This window comes from Salarias fasciatus, chromosome 23 (genome assembly GCF_902148845.1).
Source record: "Salarias fasciatus chromosome 23, fSalaFa1.1, whole genome shotgun sequence".
NCBI classification, from domain to species: domain Eukaryota; kingdom Metazoa; phylum Chordata; class Actinopteri; order Blenniiformes; family Blenniidae; genus Salarias; species Salarias fasciatus.
Genome location: NC_043766.1, coordinates 11,652,589 through 11,675,446, shown reverse-complemented (window position 1 = coordinate 11,675,446; position 22,858 = coordinate 11,652,589). Strand labels below are relative to the sequence as shown.

Genomic DNA, 22,858 nt, shown 5'->3' with positions numbered 1-22,858 from the left:
AACAACAGCAGAGTCTGGCTTTGTGTGTGAGTCTGATCTGATCTGACAAGGCTGTTTTCTACCACTGTGTTTTCATGAAGTGAATGAGTTTTGCCTGCAGCTGTTCACCAGCTAAACATCTGATCCCCCCTTCTCCGCTAGAGTCCAAAATTCATATCATTAATGCGAAAGCTCTAACGAAATGAACAATATTATAATTTTCAATATCAAATTTCAGAAAAATATTGATATATCTGAGATTTTTGATATATTGCCTAGCCATTTAATAAACATTCTAAACTCTCACACAGCAGGAGGTTTGAAATAAAGGCATGACACATATTCTGCAACTTAATGAACTAAATTTTATGTCCTTTTATATCATGAAACTTGATGTTTGTGCAGAATCAATAGAAAGGTGACTGATTGAGTTATTGAGAGAGCATTGACCCAGGACATGTTGAAATCTGTAGTTTGAATCCCATATAGTCTGAGGTCTACATTGGCACGTTTGTGAAAATAGAAGGAAGACTAGAAGGAAAGACTTCAGATCAGTAGACATTAAACTATTAAACATAACAAAGAAAATTGCTGAGTGTTAAGCAAGGTTAGCTAAATTTTGTTTTCACAGTATTTACAGCTCATCTTTAAAAATTATCTACTTTGTCTCCCAGCACCTCCCTGCATCCAGAAGCTCCTACTGTGTGGATGGATATATAGTCCAGCACCAGGGTGCAGGCGGCTTGGTGAAACGGCAGCGAATCAAGCCGATGTCTTCTTACAGCTTTGAGTGGAACCAGGAGCCCCAGACTGTCACTGTGGAGGCCTACAACAGTCTGGGAAACTCCTCTGACAACATGAACATGACCCTGGACAGAAAGCCTAAACGTGAGTTAGCACGTAACATGTTTATTCTACCTTAGAGGCAAAATGAATATGATCAAAAAAAGACAAATCAAAATACAGATAAAATACGTATAGAATCAACATATTTACTTACATAAAAGCAATACTTTGGATTTGAAATTCATGTTTATAGCATTATGAAAACAGATTCTGGACGGACGACTCTACAGTTCACATTAATCCATGAATCCTATGATCAGTAATTCACTGTCAGACTAAAGATTTAAAATAAAAGAAACCCTGTACTAACAGCTTTTTTATTCAGTAGACGTGAGTTTCATCAGCTCGTTCAGGTTCATGATTCATGGCTTGTATCCACAGACCAGACACGGGTGCAGATTCACTGGAAAGGAAATAAGATGCTGAATGTTGTATTCAGAGCTTCTGAACAGCACAGCATTTCCAGGATATTGTTATCTTACTTATGTACTTGCTTATTTTACCAGGTAACCTATAAACACTCAACTTGACAGAATTTTCTATTTCCTAAAGTTTATTGGAAACAGCATCACTTTTTAAGACAAAATAAGTCCAGAGTAAAGTTTTTCATTTGTTTTTGTATGTGTTAATTTGCTATTATTTGGGCACATCTGTCATATATGCATAATTAATTTATGTATGACAGAATAATGTGCCTCAAACTTTGGGATTGCATCTACACATACAGCTGAGCTACATGTCTCTCTGCGGAGTACATTAAGCAATAAACAAGACCTGGCAGCCATTAGCTTCAGGGTACTAAATAGTGTGTGGAGCATTCAAAACAGAGGCAACAAGGCTCATTTTGTTTTAATGACATCCGTCTGTCTGTGGGTAATTTCCGTCTCTGCCATTACTCATGACTCAGACGCCTAACTGGCAGAAATAAAAATGGTTTCCATGAAGATGGCCAGTTTTTTGTAATTTGTTTTCACGAAAACATTGCTTAACATTTTTTCACTTGTGCTGGAGTATTAGAGAACATGTTTACTCTCTCCCATTATCATTTAAAACAACTAATGCAGCTCTGAAAGGTCAAGCTGCCACAGTGCCTGCTCTGACAACATGTTTTCTTTGTTAATTAGGAACAAAAATGGCTGTCTGACAGATAAACATATGAGATTATTAGCAAACTTGTTTCCCAGTCCAGCTTTAATGATAAATAGTGATGGTGGATATTCATACATTATTGTTATACACTCAGAGTGATTGGAGATGGAGATCAGAAAATTTTATACGAATTTCTTACATTTTTCAGATAGTTTTTACAGGGTTATTTCTATAACTTACATGACTGCTAACTTTTTTCTAAGCCTCAAATCCTGTTTCACATTGCAGATTATTCCAAACAGTTAGTTAAATAAACTTGCACACTGTTCACATGGCTGTAGTTGATGAAACCACACATTAAGTTTTTGTGATATAGTTCAATCTCGATCAGTTAAATTGATAATGTGGTTGAAGGAAAAGACAATGACACTTGGACAATTTGAAGCTCTGTTAAATGTTCCAACCACAATAACCTGCAAAATTATCACCTGTTTGCAGATTGGATAGAAAAGACGAAAAGTTCAGGCTTAAGGTCGAACCTCAGACTGTACTGTATAAATCACTAGACTGCATTGTATTCATTCATCTGCTGTCACTTGTTCACTCGCAGGTCATTGTGTGCGTTCGTTTCATGTGGCGGTTGTCAACAGCACGTGTGTGTCGCTGTCGTGGAGCTTGTTGGACAACTGCTCCGTGCCTCTGTTCATGGTGGTCCAGTGGTCTCCACAGGGGCAGCAACAGTCGGGAGCGAGTGAAGAAACCTGGGCCAGACTCCCATACACAGACCGCCTCGTTCATCTGAGGGGTAATTCCTCGACCATCGCCATCACCTTGCTATTTCTGTTTTGAACGGATACCTGTGTTTCTATCAGGTGAAAGTGTGCGTATCCACACTAACCTGCAGCTGTTTTGATTTGTCCTGTCAGGCGACTTCTTCTCCTCAGAGGAGTACGGCTTCTACTTGTATCCTGTGTTTGCTGATGGGGAAGAACAGCCGGTGTTCACACTGGGTATGTCTGAAGGTTTCCAACTGTGATATTCTTTAAATAACTCAAGTAGTAGAACATTAAAAAATTCCAGCACCTTTACTTGTGGCATTATGTAAAGCTTTGATATGTTTTTTTTTTTTGTTTGTTTTGTTTTTTTTTTCAGCGTCCAGAGGAGATCCTGCAGTGTACATGATGATGATGATCATCTCCTTCCTTTCCATTGTGCTGTTAGTCACCTTGGTCCTTTCCCAAAACCAGTAAGAGCTAGTGAAACGGGTGGGAGTAAAACTTCAAACCTGTGGATACTGAATTACGTTCGTTCACAAGTCAAAAACAGCACCTACTATGATGAAGACGGATAACCTTTTTATGAGACTGTGTGAGGTGTCATGCATGTAATTAGTTTTCTCGACAAACATGTTAAAGGATGGAAGCCCTATGTTCATTTAATTTGGAGTGAAGAGACACCAGCGATTAAAAGCCTGAGATGTGACATTTCACAGGTCACAGGGGTGAAATTAGACTTGATGCTGGCTGATGAAAGGAGGAGGCATGAGACAGGAATATGTTAGGAAAAATTACTGTTTCCATGTTGTATCTCACTTGAATATCTGTTGTTTTTCATTTCCAGGATGAAAAAGTTTGTGTGGAAAGATGTCCCCAACCCAAAGAAGTGTTCTTGGGCTCGAGGGTTGGACTTCCAAAAGGTAAATCAACTCACAAACAAACAAAAGTCATGTTGAAATCCATTTATTTGCAATTGAAATTGAACTTTTTAATAAAGTACTGTTAAATGTCACTAATTTGCTTGATAGTTGACAATTTATATGATTATCCAGCATTACAATAAACGTACAAACATTAATTAGGATTTTCAAACAGTTTCCAAGGTGAAATCTCAGTGTTTTTACTGCAGTTTGAGTTACTAATTCATAAAGAAAAGCAATAACCAAAGGTCCCTTTATCCCACTGATTTTTATTTTAGAAAATTAAAAATAATATGTGACAGCATGAAAAAATGCCAAGTCAGCCTTGCTCAGTTCAAGCATGATAGTCATGATATAATGCATACAGAGGTCAGAACACTTCATTCATAATGAAGTCAATTCAATTCAAGTCTTCCTGTGAGAGGAAGAGGGTCAAACTGTGGTCCAAACCATGTGGTCAAATCTCTGATCAATCGCTTAGTATCCGTCGAAAACCACATGAGAAAAGTTTCTGGCCATATGTTGAAGCTACAAGAACTCATATTTATGCCATTACTTCCTCACAGCCCTGGATAATGTGGAGGTTTGTGTGTAGTACAGATACAGACCTTCATCGAAGTAGACCGAAACAGATGAGGGTAATCTAAAAAATTACACGTCAGAAGAAATGCACAGAACTGGACACAACAAATAGAGATGGACTGATCAGACAGAGGACAGCGCATATACACACTGCAGGTGGAGAGATAATGAGGAAAGCCTGACACCGTCCATTGGTCTAAAACATAACCAGCCACAGCACCAAACCAAAACATGAACTTTGGCGAGAACTAGACAAGAGCTACAGCTGTTAAGAACACGCAGGAGCACTGACCAGGTAGAGGATCAACGATCCCCAACACAGTAGGCTCAGAGGTGAACCTTAATGCTACGTCCTACAGAAACAAATATCACCTGTAAATAAGCCAGTCTGATTGTAGTGTCTTTAAATGGTCAACCAGGGTAAATGATTAATATAGAAAAATTGTCAGTTTCAATGAAAGTTTTCTACTCATTGGCAAAGTTGTGAAATGCATTAAACAATGTGCTCGTTCTGGTGGATATGTTCCATTATCATTTTATGGGAATCAAGGCTTGTGGGGACTTTTTTTTTTTTTTTAAACAAACATTAAAACATTTTCCCTGTATAGAATATCAAATATAAGGTCGTTTTTATGTACAGCAATAATAATCACATCAGGAAGATCCTGCATCAAGAGTTGTAACTTTTGACATGCCCATAATTTTTGGCCACTAGGGGGTGTTGTCTTAAAATTTTATTCATTGGCTCTTGATTAGAAAAAACATGTTTTAACTTCATTGCTTCGGTTATTCCCTTTTAGGTGGACGCCTTTGACCACCTGTTCCGACCTCCAGAAGGCCTGCCTGCCTGGCCACTGCTGCTCCCCTCTGAAAAGATTTCCAATGTTATCGTAGTGGATAAAACTCAAAATATAGCCCTGATCCAAAACCCACTGGTGTCCCTGACCCCTGAGCAGGCCACTGCAATAGCGATCTCCCTGTCCCCAGGATTTGACCACAAAGTCAGCCAGCCTACTGGGAGTGAGGGTCTTCTGAGTGAAACTCCTTCTGTGACCATCGCGCTGGACGCTTTAAGCCCTTTAGACCTCAGACCTGATGAGTTACAGCCATTTCCTCCTCTGGTGGACCAGCGCCAAGGAGGCACCGACACTTCGGCCCAGTCTTCTGTCACATATGCCACCGTGCTGCCCTCAGAACTGAATCAGGACCAGCAGCCCTTCCAACTTCATGACAAAGAAAGTAGTGGCAACAGTTCCAGTGATGAGGGAAATTTCTCCGCTAACAACTCTGACATTTCCGGATCTTTCCCCGGTGGCTTGTGGGAGCTTGACAGCTGTCGCGGTGGGGATATGGATGATCCCCGGCACTCCTGCTCCTACAACTCTGTGGAGGAGTTCTCTGAAACATCAGAACAGGAAGATGAAGTGGACGTGAAGAAGGAGACAGAGTTATATTATCTGGGGATGGACTATCAGGCAGAGGATGAGGAGAGTGAAGATGAAGATGAGCAGCAGAGAAGGGAAGAGACAAAAACTGAGCTTCTTAAAAGTGTTTTGAGCAGCGAGGACTGTCCTGTAGAGTCCCACCCGCTGCTCGACCCCGAGGACTCCAGGGAACGACCATCAGAGATGCCGTCCAGCTTCTCCTCACTATACCTGCCTCAGTTCAGAACTGCTGCGTACATGAGGCAACTCGCAACTCAGAAACACGACAGCACACCGCAGCTGTAACACGCTGGTACACCATTAAAGCCTGGGTGTAGTTCACCGTGTCATGATTCAGCATTTACCACAGCAGATTTGCATTTGTTCCACCAGACATAATGAGGTGTGGAGCTGGAAAGAGTAAGCGCACCTCGATGTGTGATTGCAATCATTGTGGCTTTTGTGTTGTGTGGGAAAAGACATCGAAAAAGGCACGAGCCTCATGCATTGCCATCTCTTTCTTTTTTCATGATCCACATTATTGTGTGCAATAATGCAATCGTGCAGAATCTGTGACTGATGCTGTTACTTTTCTGGGAAAAATAAAGCACCTGGTGAGTAGCAGGCCGTGTGCAGGGAAGGCACACTGGTTCATCAGAAGGGATTGTAAAGAGTCACCGGGTGACTTTGTGCATCTGGTGTTATACGTGCATATTTAGGAGGTGGAGTAATGCGAATGCCTACTTGCACTTGTTGGCTAAAACACTGGAAAGCAGTATTTTCCAATTAATTTCTTGTGTTTAAATGGAAGATGAAAGAGAGTAAAGGCATACACACAAACCAAGAGAGAGAAAAACCCCATGATCTGCACATTTTTGGCTTCTCAATGTAGGTTTTACTGTAAAGCCCAACACTTGGATGTCACTTCAAAGCTTTTGGTGTGTCTAAGTGAGGCCAGCTGATGGTGAAAGTCAGTGAGTTACTGCAGGTGTCAAGTTGTGCCGTCACAAGCAGCTTGTGCATTAACATCTGCATGAACTGACTCATTCAAACCCAAAGGAGTTTTTTTGTACTTTGTGCAGTCCTGTAACTGACATGTGTGATATCTATTTTTGTTCTGTGTTTCAATATTTTAAATTATAGTTGTATATAAAGACAAAATAATTTACATTTGAATTTAGCAAGATGACCAAAATTATTATAAAAATGGAAATACAAAACAAGATTGACACAAATCGATATTGTACATGGAGAGCTTCTCTGTATTTTTCATGGTAAAAATAAAGTATTTATTGTGAACTTTGTGTTTGTGTATTTATGTGCACGTGTGTTTGAACTAATGAGGGAGCTGCAAGACGAAGAACTAATATCTTTAGCAGGAAGACCATCCACAAACACTCAGCATAGGGATAGAGGAAGCTTATAAAGTAAGTAAACACGTATATATTGGAATCATGAGGTTTTGGGTCGAGGTCATGTGATCCGGCTGGTCTGAGCACATCAAGGCTGCCAATTTTCCAATTTCAAAGCTTCATCCTCATGTAAAATGCATCAAATATTTTCTTTCTCAGACTGGAAGATTCTAAACAAGTCAATTTTTCTTTAGGAAAAAGTGTTGGCCATCAGTCCAGTTTTTCTAATGGTAACTTGAGGTTAACCAAAATGAACTTCATATAGTAAAACACTGGATTATGCACATTTTATCAGTGACAGAGCAGTTCTTTGAAATTATCCCAGGACAAAACATAAGACTTTTATTTGGATAAATCAGCCTGAGGATGAACAGGAACTGCCATCCCTCTGTAGAGTGCTAGCTCACCAACACAAGGCCATCTGGTGCTTCATGCGGATGTAGTTTCACTTCATAGACACAAGATGTCAGGAATGCGCACTGGAGGGATTCAGGGTATTTTACAGATGCCATGAAGGATGTGTCCTTAAAGGCTCTCTGTTCTTTTTCCCCCCCTCTTTCTGTTGTGTGTTTACCATAGAAGGCCTCTGCAATGAGAAGCCCTGCTGCCTCTGGAAACGAGAGGCTACAAAGTGCTCAGGCCTGAAGGAACGTCAGGCCCAGACATGGTTATACAAGGAAAGGTTACAGAGAAGGGCAGCAGTTGCTGTTATGGTGGTAGATTGACTTGAAGGGGCCAAGATTAGTTTTGCAGAACTAAAACAATTGCAATAATATTACAGGGATCAAAAAAAAAAAAAGAAAAAAAAAGGTGACTGTATAGAACAAGAATGGAGCAAGCGACAAGCTGAAGTCCATACTACTTCACAAAGATGTATTCTTCTGATGGAGAGCAGTAAATAAGCCACTGCTTTTGCTTTTTTCCATTAGGATTGTATGTTAAAATAAGAAAGAAAAAAAATGCTCATATTTTAAAGTCACACCTGGCATGGCAGACAGCTATGGAAATAAGTTAAACATTGAGCTTATTAAATGAGTAATACATTTAAGAAGACATTTTACAGTTTCCGCTTTGGATCGCTGGAATGAAGCTGGAGATGATGCACCAGGAAGTATTTTGGCAATTCTTCCTGCTGTAGTTTAGATTTCAGACCTTTGAGTAATCAATGACTTGTTGCGTAATTGCATTTTTAAAGGGTTAGGGTTAGGTAAATAATGCCACTTCTTTCTGATTAGAGCCTATACTGAGTTAATCACTGCTTGACCTCGTGAACTTCATCAAAATCACACTTAGCTCAGTGGGGCTGATGGTGTCAGAATCAAAGTGTTCAGTAGAGCAATGATCCCAGTTTTAAAAAAACAATGATGGTAGAAAAATGTTGCAGGCTGAATTGATGAAATATTTGATGGAGGAAACGAGAAAGGTGACACTATGACAAGAAAAGTCATTCATGAAGAGTTTCAGGAAAATACTGCATATAAAAAAACCACAGTGTTTCTTGAGCCATACAGATCCGTGGAGAAATTCCAAATGTGTTATTTGCACACAACTTAGGGGTGCACAGTAAATATTATCCACTTTCTATTTCACAAATATCTACAGCTGCCACAGCTCAGAGTACAAATCCAAAAAGCACAACAGAACATTGGTAGAGATTCGACTGAACACGAGGGGAAAAAACACAAGCTGGCAGACAAAGCAAGGATTCAAGAGAAGCCAAAAACAATAGTGACACAAGCAGGCTTGAATATTTGAGGGCCAACCAGTAGACAGTGAATCAGGTCACAAACTGACCAGGTGGTATAATTTCCATTAATCATGGAGGTGAAGGTAGGAGGCAGTGATGTTTAGACCAAGGCAGGGCTTGGTTCAAAGGTGATAAGGGTGGTACAGTGGGGGTGAAGGGGATGTTTAAAAAATGTTTAAAAAAAAAAAAGAATTTGTTGAAATGCTTAATGTGTATACTTTGAATATCTGATTTTGTCAATAAAAAATTGATGAGAAAAAAAGAAGACAAAGAAACACCAAAGCTAGAACAAGTAAGACTGCAGATAGACTATGGCTAAATTTTGTTGTCCTTAACAGCTAAAAAAATTGAATAAATAAATAAATAAATAAATAAATAAATAAATAAATAAATAAATAAATAAATAATCATTAAAAAATCATGGCAATTAGAAATCTCTTTTGGCAAACAGCAACTGTTTTTAAAACAAACAAAAATAACTTACATTAATTCAGATACACTGAAAAAACACAAATATTTACCTCTTTGCATCTCATTTAAAATTGTTTCTCCTGTTAGAAACTACTTGAAATAAGAAAAATAGCAGCCAGCCAGCAGGGTAGAGCAAAAGCAGGTATACCCTCCACCTTAGACAGGTCAAAACTCCACCAAAACAAACACGAAATCACATCTCAAGGCAGTTTATAAAATCCAATAAAATCATAACATGTTTTGCTTTTTTTAGAAATCAGAGAGAGAATGAGTGACTTATTATCACTGTTAGTAGACTAAATGAGTGAAAAAACAGACACTCCGACAGATTGAGATGTTGTTAAACTCAAACATAAATAAATAAATAAATAAATAAATAAATAAATAAATAAATAAATAAATAAATAAATAAAATCACGAAAACATTGTTTTATCATCGGTCTTGATATAAAACTGTAGTTGCACTGTTTTGATGTTTCCTATTTGTCAGCAGGCTCAAATGGTAAATGGACTCCAGTTGTAACGCTCTTTTTGAGCAGAGCCAAAAGTGCTTTACACTGTTAAAAGGACATATTCAAAAGAATATAAATAAAAGTTCAAACAACAAAAATATCCTTTCTGTCATTGATGAACTCAATACTTGAAGTAACATGAAAACTGAGAGATAGTTTCTCGGGCTCTTACAAAGCATGTCAACATTCTGAAGTGGCAATAAGTAAAACAACAAAACCGAGCAGTCAGCAGAAGAGCTGATCGACAAACCAGAGCTGAGTGATTTTCCTTGAAGGTTTAAGCAGTTGAGCACATGTCACTTCACATTTTGTCTGAACAGCCAGTAAACACCATCCTGTCTGAGATATGAAGTTTCAGTTTGTTAACTCGTTTCAAAAGCGAGTCATAGTCTCCTCTGATGTGTTCCAGTGGTTCAGAGAGGTTATCCACTGCAATAATGCTCACTACTTCTCCAAAAAAGACCAACAAAAAAAAAAAAAAGCATGAGTTAGGTAAGGACACAGCATATATTTCTAATGTCAACACTCTGAAACACAGTGATTAAACCTAAAACAAACACAATAAGTCAACATGTCTCTGCTGGCAATTCCCAAACAGCAGTGTTCCTCTTCCCACACACACACACACACACACACACACACACACACACACACACACACACACACACTGACATTGCTGTTCATGCTCCACCTGTTGCCATCAACGGCGCTAATGTGAATCAGGAAAAAGATTTAGCAGCTTGACGTTGTAAATCCCTCATTGATTGACTGGTATTAATTTGTGCAGCAATGGTCAAAGGCTTGAGCCACTGATATTTATTCACGTTGGCTTTGAAGGCCTTAGCATGTGGGGTAAAGGTCAGATTGTGGTTTAGTTCACTGCAAAACTCTGCAACCACAGAGGAAATAAGGAAAATCTGCCTCTGCTGGTTTGTGCATTCTGCATGGGTTGTTTCTCTCTCCTTCCATAAACATGAGGTTAAAAGATAAAAGCTTAGTTTGATTGTCAGGCACTACGGCACAACAAGCTGGGCAGATTTGGGTTCTTTGGGAATGTAAAGCCTCTCCCTCTCCCTATAATCTGCCTCATGAGCTCAGTTGAAGCTTGGTTATCGGGGATCAATGTTGTCAACATTTATGAGGACGGGAGGGGAGCTGCTGAGAGCAAAATAAAGTGCAGACAATAAAAAAGTTAGTCACAGTGGCAAAAACAGATGTGAAAGAGTCTCGAGCATCAGGTGGAAATAAGACAAGCAAATGGAGAGAGCGAGGGAAAGATTTGTGGAAAAACCATGTCGACAGGAGCTGCGTTGACCTCTGAGACCTTTTCCTGAGGCCCTTTCTGCGCTGGAGGCCTCAGAGAGGATTTGGGAGGACATGCATGTTGTTCTTTTACTACACTGCTCCCAGGCGACGCTGTAAATATACAAGCACTTTAAAACCTTATCATACAGTTCATCAGACTCCTGGAGATATTTAATTTTGGACCGAAGAGTTTTTTCAAGAGTCTAAACATCAACATTCAGCTTGAAGAGTGCTCAGATTAAACAATTGTTATTTTTTAAAACAAAGCAGAAAGAAAAACACAAAAAACTTGAATGGTTATTTAACACAGCAAGTCCAATTTCCTCAGTGGTAGAAAAAGTTCATATTATGTATATGGAATTATGCAACTTGAAAACAAACGCACACCACTGAAGTGCAGTTACCTGGGTGTCTGCTTAGCACAAATAGAAATTCATGAAATGAGTGTTTGCTCCATCATATTTTCACCTTTTCATTTTGTACATAGCAACAATGCTTGGTCAAAATGCTTTTCTTTTTGAAAGGAAATTCCACATGAAATATTGCACACATGTTTTTGTTGTATGTTTGCTGTTTCTGTTCTGTGGTTCATGATGAAGCCGTTTATAAAGCATTTTGTTGGCTCATATGAAAAATCATTCGCCAAAGGACATTTGTTGTGTCACAGTGCAAAAAGTTGTATAATGAATAAACACAAAGACAAACCATGTAGAAAAAATGGCCATCCAGTGAAGTAACATCTGGTTTTGAAAAGATCAGGAAATGAGGAGTTCTGCAAGTCTTTTAATTACCGCAGTTTCAAATTACAAACAGCCCTGAATAAGCCGACAGAGAGTGCACTGAAGCAAATACTGATGCATTCAGTCCAGCAAATAAAGTTTGGCAGCATTATGTATCTCAATCTTTATGCAGTTTTTTCTTTATTAATTTATTTTTGTAGTTGCTTTCATATCGAACAATTGGGTCACTTAATTTCACTGGTAACAAACAAACAGTCAGTATTAAAGGATACCGCCAAAGAGCTCATCCATGTCTATTCATATCTATTCTCTTGATTGCGAGAGGGAAGACGGCCATTAACCCACATTTTTATAGGCCACAAAGTGACATTCAAGAAAAGCCATTAGCCCAATCATTTACATGGCAAAACATGCCAGCTTGTTTGTCAGAGAAAACGTGAGCTGCACATGAGTCTTTGGGAGGGACCTGAGGCATCCCATCGCTTTGGCCTCCTGTGTTGTAAGTGGGTCGGATGAACGAAATGCCTCCAGATCAGTCCGTACGTGTGTCACAAAGCATGCTTGTCTCTGGCTAACAGGGTGAAAGAGGTTCTGCTCAATGGCCCCCTTTTCCCTCTGACACTCAATTAAGGCCTAATTGGTTTGGGGTCCACTGTGGGCATGTGGCAAAGCAACACCCCAGGCCTCTGTGCATTTGCTCCCTATTTTGACTCTCCCTCTAGAAATATTCCTTTGATGTGTGAGCAGCCAAGTACGATTTAATGAAATGGGATGATAGCCTATTTTCTCTTTCAGTTTTGGATAATTATTTGAGTATTTTTACAGTTCAGTTGCCTCACAGATGAAGTAGGCCCTGGCAGTACCACACAGGATAGAGTGGTTTCCAGCTAAGTGCAGATATGGATCCTTTTTTGGTCATTAGTATTGATCCATCTCTCTTCACAGAGAGTTTCCCTGAGTGCATGAGAAAGGGAGCTATTTCTAACAGCTATGTCAGCAGCAAATTCCATCTCCTTATGGCGTGGTGCTTGACTGTAATGCACTACTGGAAATCTTCATCAAAGCAACAGTCATATAACTGCAATATTACTGTGAAGTCTGAATGGACCATCTAAACTAGGAAATATTAGCAATACTCTGTAGATCATATCAGAGATGAGATACTTTTATTAATAATTCATGGGATATTGTTTTATGTGGGATACAATCTATCATTCCAATGTGATTCAATGTGATTCAATGCTACTTCATCAATGGAGTGAATAAAATGCTTGGATTACATACATTCTAAAATCAAACCTCTACAAACTTTACAATCATATGCAGCACACGCTAAGTAGCGTTTTGGCTAATGACAGACTTCGTAAAGAGTTTAGATTTTTAATGAGACCCAGAAATTAAGATGTTGCTCCTGGTTTCATGAATGTGTGATATAGTCTGGAACCGTCATACCTGTTAAACTCAGGGTTGTTCTCGTTGATTTTACTCTTCATTCCCCGATCTGAACATCTGATTTTCTCACAAGTCACATGCTGTATGCAGCTGTATAGAGACCAGGCAGCATTCATGATCTCCAAACTTCCCAAACTCAAAAAAGAAAAGTTAACATCTTTGATGTGTTCCTATATTGTGACAATGTAACAATATATCTTTGGCAAGTTCAATTATTTCTATACTAAATGCTGACATGCTTGTAAGAACATGAATTTTTGCTGGTATATAGGTCAGTAAGAGCATTACACCTCTGAAAAACGGGTATAATTTTCTCTGGCAGTGTGCGAATGAGCTTTTCACTGTTGTTGTTAGCCAACACTGATGAGACTGGGGACTCAGTGGTAGTCATACACAGCCACAACAGCCTGGTCACACACTCCTGCGGGATGAAATCACATTCTCCAACCACACATTTGTCTCAAGGCAGCCATCCACTAGATCCTGCGTGTGTTCAATCTCATTAAGGTCTGGACGGATGTGTGGATTCTTTTTTTTCCTCTCAGCGAGTGTGGTGCAGCGGGAAGAATATTGTCTGATCACTGAACATAAATTCCTCCTCATTTTTAGGTTCCAAGTGAACTGGAACTTCCAGTGCACTTGTCGGAAATCACAGAACAAAAGGGCAATAATTCCAGGCCTTGTGGCAGCTGCATGAGACCAGAGACTGGCTGCATGCTGCCTGTTCTAGATTGTCCATGCAGAGAGCCGTCAGACGTTACGTCCTACAAACACTGACTGCAAATCTGTTTGTTAGGCGCAAAGCCTTCTTCTTTTTTTTTTTTTTTTTTTTTTGCCAGTCAATTTGAAGTCAACTTGAAATGGTCACATCACACAGGAAACAGTCGTCCACAGTGATCCCTGTGATGAACCAGCCACCCCAATATCTTTAATGAGTTAAGACCTGTGGCTCTGACATTGCTTGTCATGAAGTCCTTTGAAAAATCGATGAAGAGAGAACTTTTTATCAAGACCGAACACCCACTGGACCCTTTACAGTTTGATTATGGGGCTGGGCAGTTAGGTGACGATGCCACTTCCATTTTTTTAAACCTGTTTTTTAAACTTCAAACTTTTAATACTTTTAACCTTGATTTTATTATTTTAGCCTGGATTCTTGATTTCTTTAATGCTTTTTTGGAAGGACACAGAGGGTTGGGGTAAATGGATCCAGGTCACGGAAGATGTCTTCCTCCACTGGGTCTCCCAAGGCCTGTGTCCTCACCCCGTTTTGCTTTTCTTTAACTAAACGTACAGAAAACCAAGGACATGTGAGCTGATTTTAGATTGAAGCTCCATAACACTGGTCCACAAAGCCATCATGAAAGACCAGACAGTAGACGCTGTTGATAATTACAAATAAATTGGAGAACAAGCTAAGTTTTGCTTGTCACTCCAAGAATCTCTACAAAAAAGGTAAACAAAAACTGTCTTGTCAGAGCAGCATTCCAAACTCTGACTCGATAAGTCTCTAAGCTTTATGTATAATCTACAAAATGCATTTCATTTTGTTTTGTGTAGTTTATTTCTTTTGGAGCAACTTGTACATAAAAGGAAGCCGGTATTGTCCAACATATATAGTAGATAAGATAGGTGTGTTTACTTTTTCCCTTTAAATGACAGGAAAAAATAACAATAACCAACATTCTGTGTGCTGTGTCACAGACTGAATCAACAGTCACAACAAAAGAAGGACACAACGTGATGTGCAATGGTTGATGTGCAACAGTTCTCAAGCAGAGAGAGAGAGAGAGAGAGAGAGAGAGAGAGAGAGAGAGAGAGAGAGAGAGAGAGAGAGAGAGAGAGAGAGCGAGAGAGAGAGAGAGAGGGAGAGAGAGACAGAGAACTCCATTACCATCATAGTACACTGAGTTACTAATGAACAGAGCTGTGTGAGATTGGACAGTTTGATATTCCTGCCAGGACTCTTCATGATAACCTGAGATAGCTTCGCTATTCACTTTAAAACAAAGTAAACAAATGAAGATATCTTTAGATAAGTCTGACTAAAACAGGACAAAGACCACATTTCTGGACTGATTCACATAATCAGATTTGTTTTCCCATTTTCTCCCATCAGCAGATTTCTCTTATCGGAAGATGTGACGTCCTCGAAGTAACAGTGACCATGTCAGAAACTTAACTCTTACCGACAGCATTGCATTACCCTCTGGCAACAAACCACATCTCATGTGAGCATCGCAACGCTCTCATGTCATGTGGCTATAGTATTAGACATGTCCCTTTTCATGGTTTTTCCTTTATGTCATTTTAAAAATGCTGAGCGTAACGTTTCTGCCCGAGAAAGTCATGCTCTATCATTCATTGCCTCAGAGCCATGTCATGCAGATGTTGCCCTGAGGTACATATGTTTGTGACTGATACATTGTTAGGAACCCTAAATCACTCATCATGAGTTTTATTATTTATTTCACCTTCTAAAATTCAGAGTCATGTGGAAGAGGGTTAATTATGTTACGATGAATAAGGATACAGGCACTTGACGCTAGTGTTCCCATACACAGGTTAGTTTTTGTATTTAAAGAAATACCATAACCTCATAAACGTTATGCCATTTTCATGTGCAGCAGGACATTTTCAACAGTTTCAGTTTTTCTTTGTTTTCATGTTTGTCTTGAATTTTATCTTACTGTCTTCTCTAAGTTTTTTCCATCAGTTCATCTGACAGAAATTAATCTTCCTAAACAACAGCAACCTGCTGAGAGATGCTGTGACTGGGGAATCAGGCTGCGAAATTAACACACTCGCATGCTAACACAAAACAGATGGCTTCGTCTCCGAGAGGTTATGAGTTACTTTAGTATCTTGGGGTAGACATTGGAAACTCAAAACAACAATTCCCAACATGGGGATCTCTGCTGACCTTGACCCACGTTGGGTTACGTCACTTGGTGGGAACGCTGCGGCCTAAATTTGCCCCTTTGTTTGTTTCCCTCAGCATCCTGTAGAGCCCAGAGACCTCTGCAGCAAAAACATCCAACGGTAGCAGGCAGCTCATGGGACGGCCGTGCACATTCCTCCATCTGGGAAGGTCCTAACAAACTGTCAGGGGATCCAAGTAGTCGTTAATGTGTGGGGGAGGAAGAAACGACTAGATAAATAACATAAAGTTGTAAGATCTCTCTTTCTCTCTCTCTCGCTCTCTCTCTCTCGCTCTCTCTTGCTCTCTCCCATTCTTATTAAGTTCAAACCTCATCAGGAAGACAGAGTGTCACTTGAAGATACAGTATATGTGATATTTGATCAGCATTACATTTTTCCAGCCGTTTCAGACTGGTTGTTTTGAAAGTGAATCCCAGTGAGCCGGTAGAGAATGGTGTTATGAGACCTTCTGTAACAGAAAAAAACAAACAAACAAAAACTCTTGTACCAGGTTGACCAATGACACGGATGAAGCACAACTCTGCTGCAACCCTTTTCATGTTTAGTTTCTTCTTTAAATTCACAAAACTCTGTGACCACAGAAAAACATCACCACTTTGATTGAATAGAGAGACCTTCAATGAGGAAGAGAGTTAAGCTGCTGTGAAATGAAAGTTGTTTTTTACCACCCTATAAAAATTGCATAACATGTACTGAGCTGTTAGCCATTTTGATGCAGTGCTTTCATATTAAAAATTTTGCTTTTAAAGATATAAACTTTTTCAGGGGGCTCCGTCTGGAAGTGGTTTGCTCCAGTGCCTCAGAGGAAGAGGTCTGGATTTGAATCTGGTATATAATCTATTATGTGTGAAGTTTGCATGTTCCCCCTGTGCCTGTGTGTGTGTGTGTGTGTGTGTTTTTTTGTTTTTTTTGTTTTTTTTTGGTCAGGTACTCCAAAAAATGTTTGGTTTGTTGTCTCTTAGAATTCATGCACAAACCTTAGATTAAATGAATTTGTAGCTTTCCGACGATATATCCTTTCATATCAGCTGCAATAGGCCCGAGCTCTGTGAATTTGATAAAACTGGTAGAAAAGAGATGGATGAAATTAAACGTACAATGTTCTTCAACTTAGAGGCTCGTCAACCAATCCAGATTCAAAAAGCAAAATTTTGTTCATATAATGCCTAAGAACAGATGAACCAAAAGTTGGTTTCAAAACTGCAACAAGGATTTCTGTTTTTCTTCTCAGCAAAGTGCATAAATAGTAAATTATTCAACAACAGACAGATGGACTCATTCATTGTTTCAATTTCCAAATTACAGGGGAAAAGAGCATTTAAATATTGTAATTAAGTAATTATAATCAAAATCAAAATGTCACTGAAGTGTTTGCTGTTATTTTTTTCTGAGTTGTCACTGCAGTATGCTATTGTTTAGACAGACACCATCTAAGATTTACTGTCAAAATCATGGTTCTTGCTATTTTGATTTGCAGGTGCAGCAGATCTTAAACATGGTGTTGTTTAATAAATAAGTACTTGATGGAGATGAGGGAAACAACATAATTTTGGTGAAATGCTGCTAAAAGTCACCATTGCCTTGATTTGTGGGGTAGGCTGTCTTGCTGTGGCGGAGCCAGAGTGGGGGCAAGGGGGCGGTCGCCCCAGGGCCCACAAGGTCATTAGGACCCCGTTTCATGTGATGTGTTCACATTTACTCGTAAATAAATTATTATAATAAAATGTGCAGTGTGTTCGAGAAGGTATACGCATATGATTGTGGGCTCCAATTTGCCAATTCTTACATTACGACTGTCCATGAATGCATCAGAGCTGTAAGCCAGCGCTGATTGGCTGTGCGGCATGAACCAGTTTTTTCTTCTTTGCACTTGATCTGAACTCTTTGGAGGGAAGTTAAACTGTATGCTAAACACTATGCTAGCCGCTAGCGGTACTACCCAAACCTAACATCGGAGCCATTGGTGAGTCAGTGAAACCTTCAAAAATATTATCTTTATCAGAATGCTGTGGTCTTAAACACCTGCCTATTTGAATGTGCCTTGTGTTGCTCTCAACTATAAGAGACCGCTGAGTCTATTTTTTTTCTAATATACAGTACATGAATTCCAAAAGATAGAGATTGCTGTATCTATATCTATCTGAATAGATTGTGTAATTTTAGACCAGCTGTGTTCATTTTATATTTAAGCTGTATCAAAGATGGTACAGTTTTAGCCCGTGAGTTTCTATTTGAGCTTTCAGCACCATGGACAGCGGACGCTCTCAGATTGACAGCTGTCACTCAGGCTGCATTTGTGTGTGTGCGTGCGTATGTGTATTTGTTCTTCAGAACAAGTTTGTGAACTGGTTTGTGACTTTATTCTGCTTTCTGAGGCATATAGGTTTGCTTGGCTCAATAAAAGTGAACATTAGTGTGTTGTTTGATGGTAGGATGAGGCTTTGTTTGAATGGTGAAATTACTATCAAGGGCCTATCGAGAATGCTCCGCCCCCTCTGTACTGAGCCCCACGCTCCGCCTCTGCTGTCTTGGCTTTGCTTTGATTTACTACCTTTTCTGAGCTCCACACACATCACATCTCGGGGTTGTATCTTTTACTTTATGCCTGATTTTATCCCTGTTTCATATCAGAGGTTGGACAGAAGGAAAAGTCTGTGATTCCTGGATTGAGTCACAAAATCCACATGAAATTGTATTTCATTGGCTTCAGTAAGGTCCAACTTTGTGAGGTCATTCTCTTCCGTGTTTGGCACTCCAGCATAAACCATAAAATGAAAAGTACCGTTTGACTCGCTCTGTAGCCACTCACATCTTCACAGTAGTTCATCCAGGACTAAATCTGCCTTGTTTGAATTCTAATCAGCAATCACACATCACTTTGAGTCTCATTTACAGACAACTTCTTGCAAATTCATGCCAAAAATGTGTTTGTGTCAATGCTCTGCGGATGTCCTGCTAATTCACTTTGGAGTAAATCAGTTGTGATCTGAGATTTCCTCTCACGACGCCACACTGAGCCTGAGTGTGGGAGGGCGGCCTGTGGTGCGTTTTTCTCTCCAGCTTTGAAAGACTAGTATTTTGAATAGTTGCTGTCGTGACACTGGCATACTTGAAGACATTAGTGGTGCCGTTCAGCTGGAATCTGTGGCAACCATTAACCCTAACCTGATCGGATGGGTGACAGATTGGCTTCTATTGGATATTACAGTCTAAATATACTGGTTTGATATGTTATGCTATTTGACAGCAGAGACTACTTAACAGTCAGGGCAAGTAACTCTGACATTACAGTTATTTGCCTCATTAGCTCTGAGAAAGGAGTTTAGTAAATTGGATACAGAATGACTCAAACTGAATAGAACCGTTTCAGATTATTGTAATGCAACAACAAACAATCAGCTTATGGAGCACAGCTAAAAGACAAGCAGGGGAGCCTCTGGCAAAGTATTTTATTTTATATATATTTTTTAATTTTTTTTATTTTTTGGGGGGGTTGGGGTTACTCTGAGTTTTACTCATATAGGATAAAATATGAAATATATGTTGCAACCATGTATTATTTGGATAATGCAGAGAAATATTGACGTCGGTTATATTATTGATTCCAGGTGAAATCAATGAGACATTATTTCATTATTGTGACTTGGAGTTGCAGTACTGGAGACACAAAGTTATACTTCGTCTGTAAATTTTAAAAACATTTTGATCTGATTATTATGAAATTGTAAATAGTTACTGCTGGGAAAGTTTTGTTCTCATGGAGTAAGTTACTACTGTGCACTGTTAACTAATGTTGAATGCTTCACTTACGTTGCAAAAATTACAATTCAGTTGTTTTTGTGATAATTATATTAAATGTACCTTAAATTGCAAACTGATTCTGAATTAACCTTTCAAGAAATGTTCTAAAAGAAAATGTGTCATTTGAACCTTTTCAAAAATTAAAGTTTTTTGTTTTATTTTCACATAAATAAAGACACACACTGGCATATTTTCCCTGTGCTGAGCAAATTATTGGGTTATCCGTTAAAGCATCTGTAAGCTAACATCTCTTCAATTTGACTATTACTGATCTTGTTTACAGAGATTAAATTGAAAAAAAAAATAACGTGGTCAGTATCAGTTTTTCACTTCTGTGATGACGAGAGTTTTACTTCCTGCTACTATAATCATGGCATCAGTCTTCCTTGTAAGACATCAGCAACAATATATCTGTTCATGCAAATCTTCTCTCCCTTTAAGCAAAAAAAAAAAAACCAAACAAAAAAACTTCTTTATTGTCACTGTAACACTGCATTAAAAACCTTCCTGCTTTATTGGCGTGCATTCCATACACATGCTACCCACTGTGAAGGAAAACATGCTGAAGTATACAGATAAAAATATCCAGGTTGGAGTGGTGGAATTCATATAATCAGTCGATTGAGGGTGAGTTACAAACTGCCGCTCTATTGTCTGCACAGCGCCAGCGGGCCTGTTGGATTCTTGTGGTTGTTGGTTATAAAATGAAAGTCTGTGCTGACACAGGCATCAACACCAGCTGCAACCACTTAGTGTTCTTCAATCAGCAGAGCTGTACATTACCAGACAAAACCACTGTCTCTTGGACGTTGAAAATCAATGGCTGATACTGACACCAGCTCACACTAAAACACAGCCGTGAATTTAAACATGGCTGCCGCAAACTGTCAGCGCAGCTCTGATTTCTCTTCCAGCTGACAGAAAACCTTTATTCGCCTGCATATGGATGTTGTATGTTTCAAAACTTATTAAGAAAGCACATTTTTAGAAAGCTAATATTATATACCACCATACCCTATAAAGCAAACACATTTTATTAAATTCAGCCCAATTCATCTCCACCTACAAATTAGGCTTTAGACCTCATTTACAATGGAGCTGTATTTGTTGGTTTAATTAGGCTTCACTTTCCACCCCTCAACAGTCCACAGCGGAACCATGACAGCTGGATGTGTTAGCTTTTATCCACCCAGAGGGCATTTTTCACACTCGTCCTCTCACAATCTTCTCGCCCACGCACCCTGCTAGTTTCACCTCAATCCGGTGAGTACCAGCTAAAGCTGAGATCAGCAGAAAACCCATAACTACACCGCATTCCAATCCATCATGCTTACTCTCCTCTGACAATCTCCTTATTCAGTGCAGTGTAGAGACAGTTATCCTGCAGAAAAAAAGGATACCATAATGTTCATTTTAACGGTTTCAAATAGAGCTTATTCTATTATTGTTGTCCCTGGAGGCTTGGAGTTTCTGCTTCATGTGTTTGTGTATGCTGGAGTCCAACAATGGCAAATGGGTTGAGGACACGACACCATATGGATTTTAGCGTTGGCTAGCCAATTGTTTGGTGTTGATTTCTTATAACAGAGGCTCTGCTGTTTCATTATATGTGGAACATCACTTTATTGTGCTTTGCTTTGTGCTGTTTATGAATGAGATTTACATCCTGACTACGGGTCCCTGGTTTTTAAAGGGCTGTGACACAGTTGGTAGATTAGGACTTCTTCCAAGCCTGAACTTGGCAGTGTGGTGGTAGGCGAGCCCGCTGCATGACAGCTTTGGCATCCTGTTGTTGAGTGACAACTGAAACGTCTCAACAAGATGACACATTGGTACAGCAGCTTGGTGAATGCCGAAGCTGTAAAAATAATTGGGAGTGATTTATCTTGACAACAGATGAACTGTAATTCTCCTGAGCTTGATTAGAAGGGATGTAAAGTTAATGAATGTATTGTGCAAAACCTAGCTGTTTTTGAGTTTACAGCTAAATGTGTGATCACATATAGATGTGTGATCACACATTCAAAGGGTGCATGTTTGATTGACAACAAATTCCCTCCCAAATTCCCAAGTCCCTCCTCCAGGCTTCTGGAGGAGGGACTCTGGTACTTAAAATGATTTTATTTGATTTAACATCATATATTAACTTCATCATTTCAACGTCAAGGTCAGTGTGTTTTCATACGAGTGTTGACCTTTTAACTTGCATTAATTCATCAGTGTAAGGCCTTACGGAGTATGCATGTCTGTGAGTGTGTGTGGTTGTAGTTGTATGTCGTTTTTCCTGTGACGGACTGGAGATCTGTTCAGGGCCCTGCAACATTCTGCAGCCATGCACAAGATAAAGTGGTACCTAAGATGAAACGATGGATAATTTTCATGGTGATATATGTTACAAATGCATTTCGTGTACGATCCACGTTATGTCAAAGACTGTATATCAGAAAGTGATAAGAGTGGTTTATTTTCTGGTGAGATGGTGAAGTAAGGTAACCCTGAGATGAGCCTGTCCTCTTACTACACAATACAAACTTATACTAATCTCATGTACTGTACGTTTTATAATGGAAGTTGTGTTTTGAGATGGGTTGAAATGTCCTCACTTTCCTCAAAAATCTTGTGTATTTCTGATTAGTTGCTGTGATGGACTGGGAATCTGACCAGGGTGTCCCCTGGGATCACTTTAACCCATTGTAAACTTGCACTGCAAAAGGAGTTTCAGTATTTAGTCTGATAAAAATATACTCTGAAAGAGTCAGTCTGTCATATAAACTTCACTGCACATTATTACTATCTGTTTTGTTCACAATGAAAAAGAAATACAAAGAAAATGCAAAATTGTATTCTATCACTCATGTC

At 39.3% G+C, this 22,858-nt stretch overlaps 1 protein-coding gene across 2 annotated transcripts in view; it reads left to right on the top strand.

The window, feature by feature from the left end:
* The window catches only part of lepr (leptin receptor), a 36,123-nt gene extending 29,259 nt beyond the window's left edge, over positions 1–6,864 (top strand). For both annotated transcript variants that reach the window (XM_030082420.1, XM_030082421.1), the window contains exons 16-21: positions 654–867; positions 2,525–2,719; positions 2,841–2,924; positions 3,067–3,160; positions 3,535–3,610; positions 4,993–6,864. In XM_030082420.1, coding sequence (XP_029938280.1) covers positions 654–867; positions 2,525–2,719; positions 2,841–2,924; positions 3,067–3,160; positions 3,535–3,610; positions 4,993–5,922 — 1,593 coding nt within the window. In that variant the 3' untranslated portion in view covers positions 5,923–6,864. The remainder of the gene's footprint in view (positions 1–653; positions 868–2,524; positions 2,720–2,840; positions 2,925–3,066; positions 3,161–3,534; positions 3,611–4,992) is intronic.
* Positions 6,865–22,858: the final 15,994 nt, after the last annotated feature.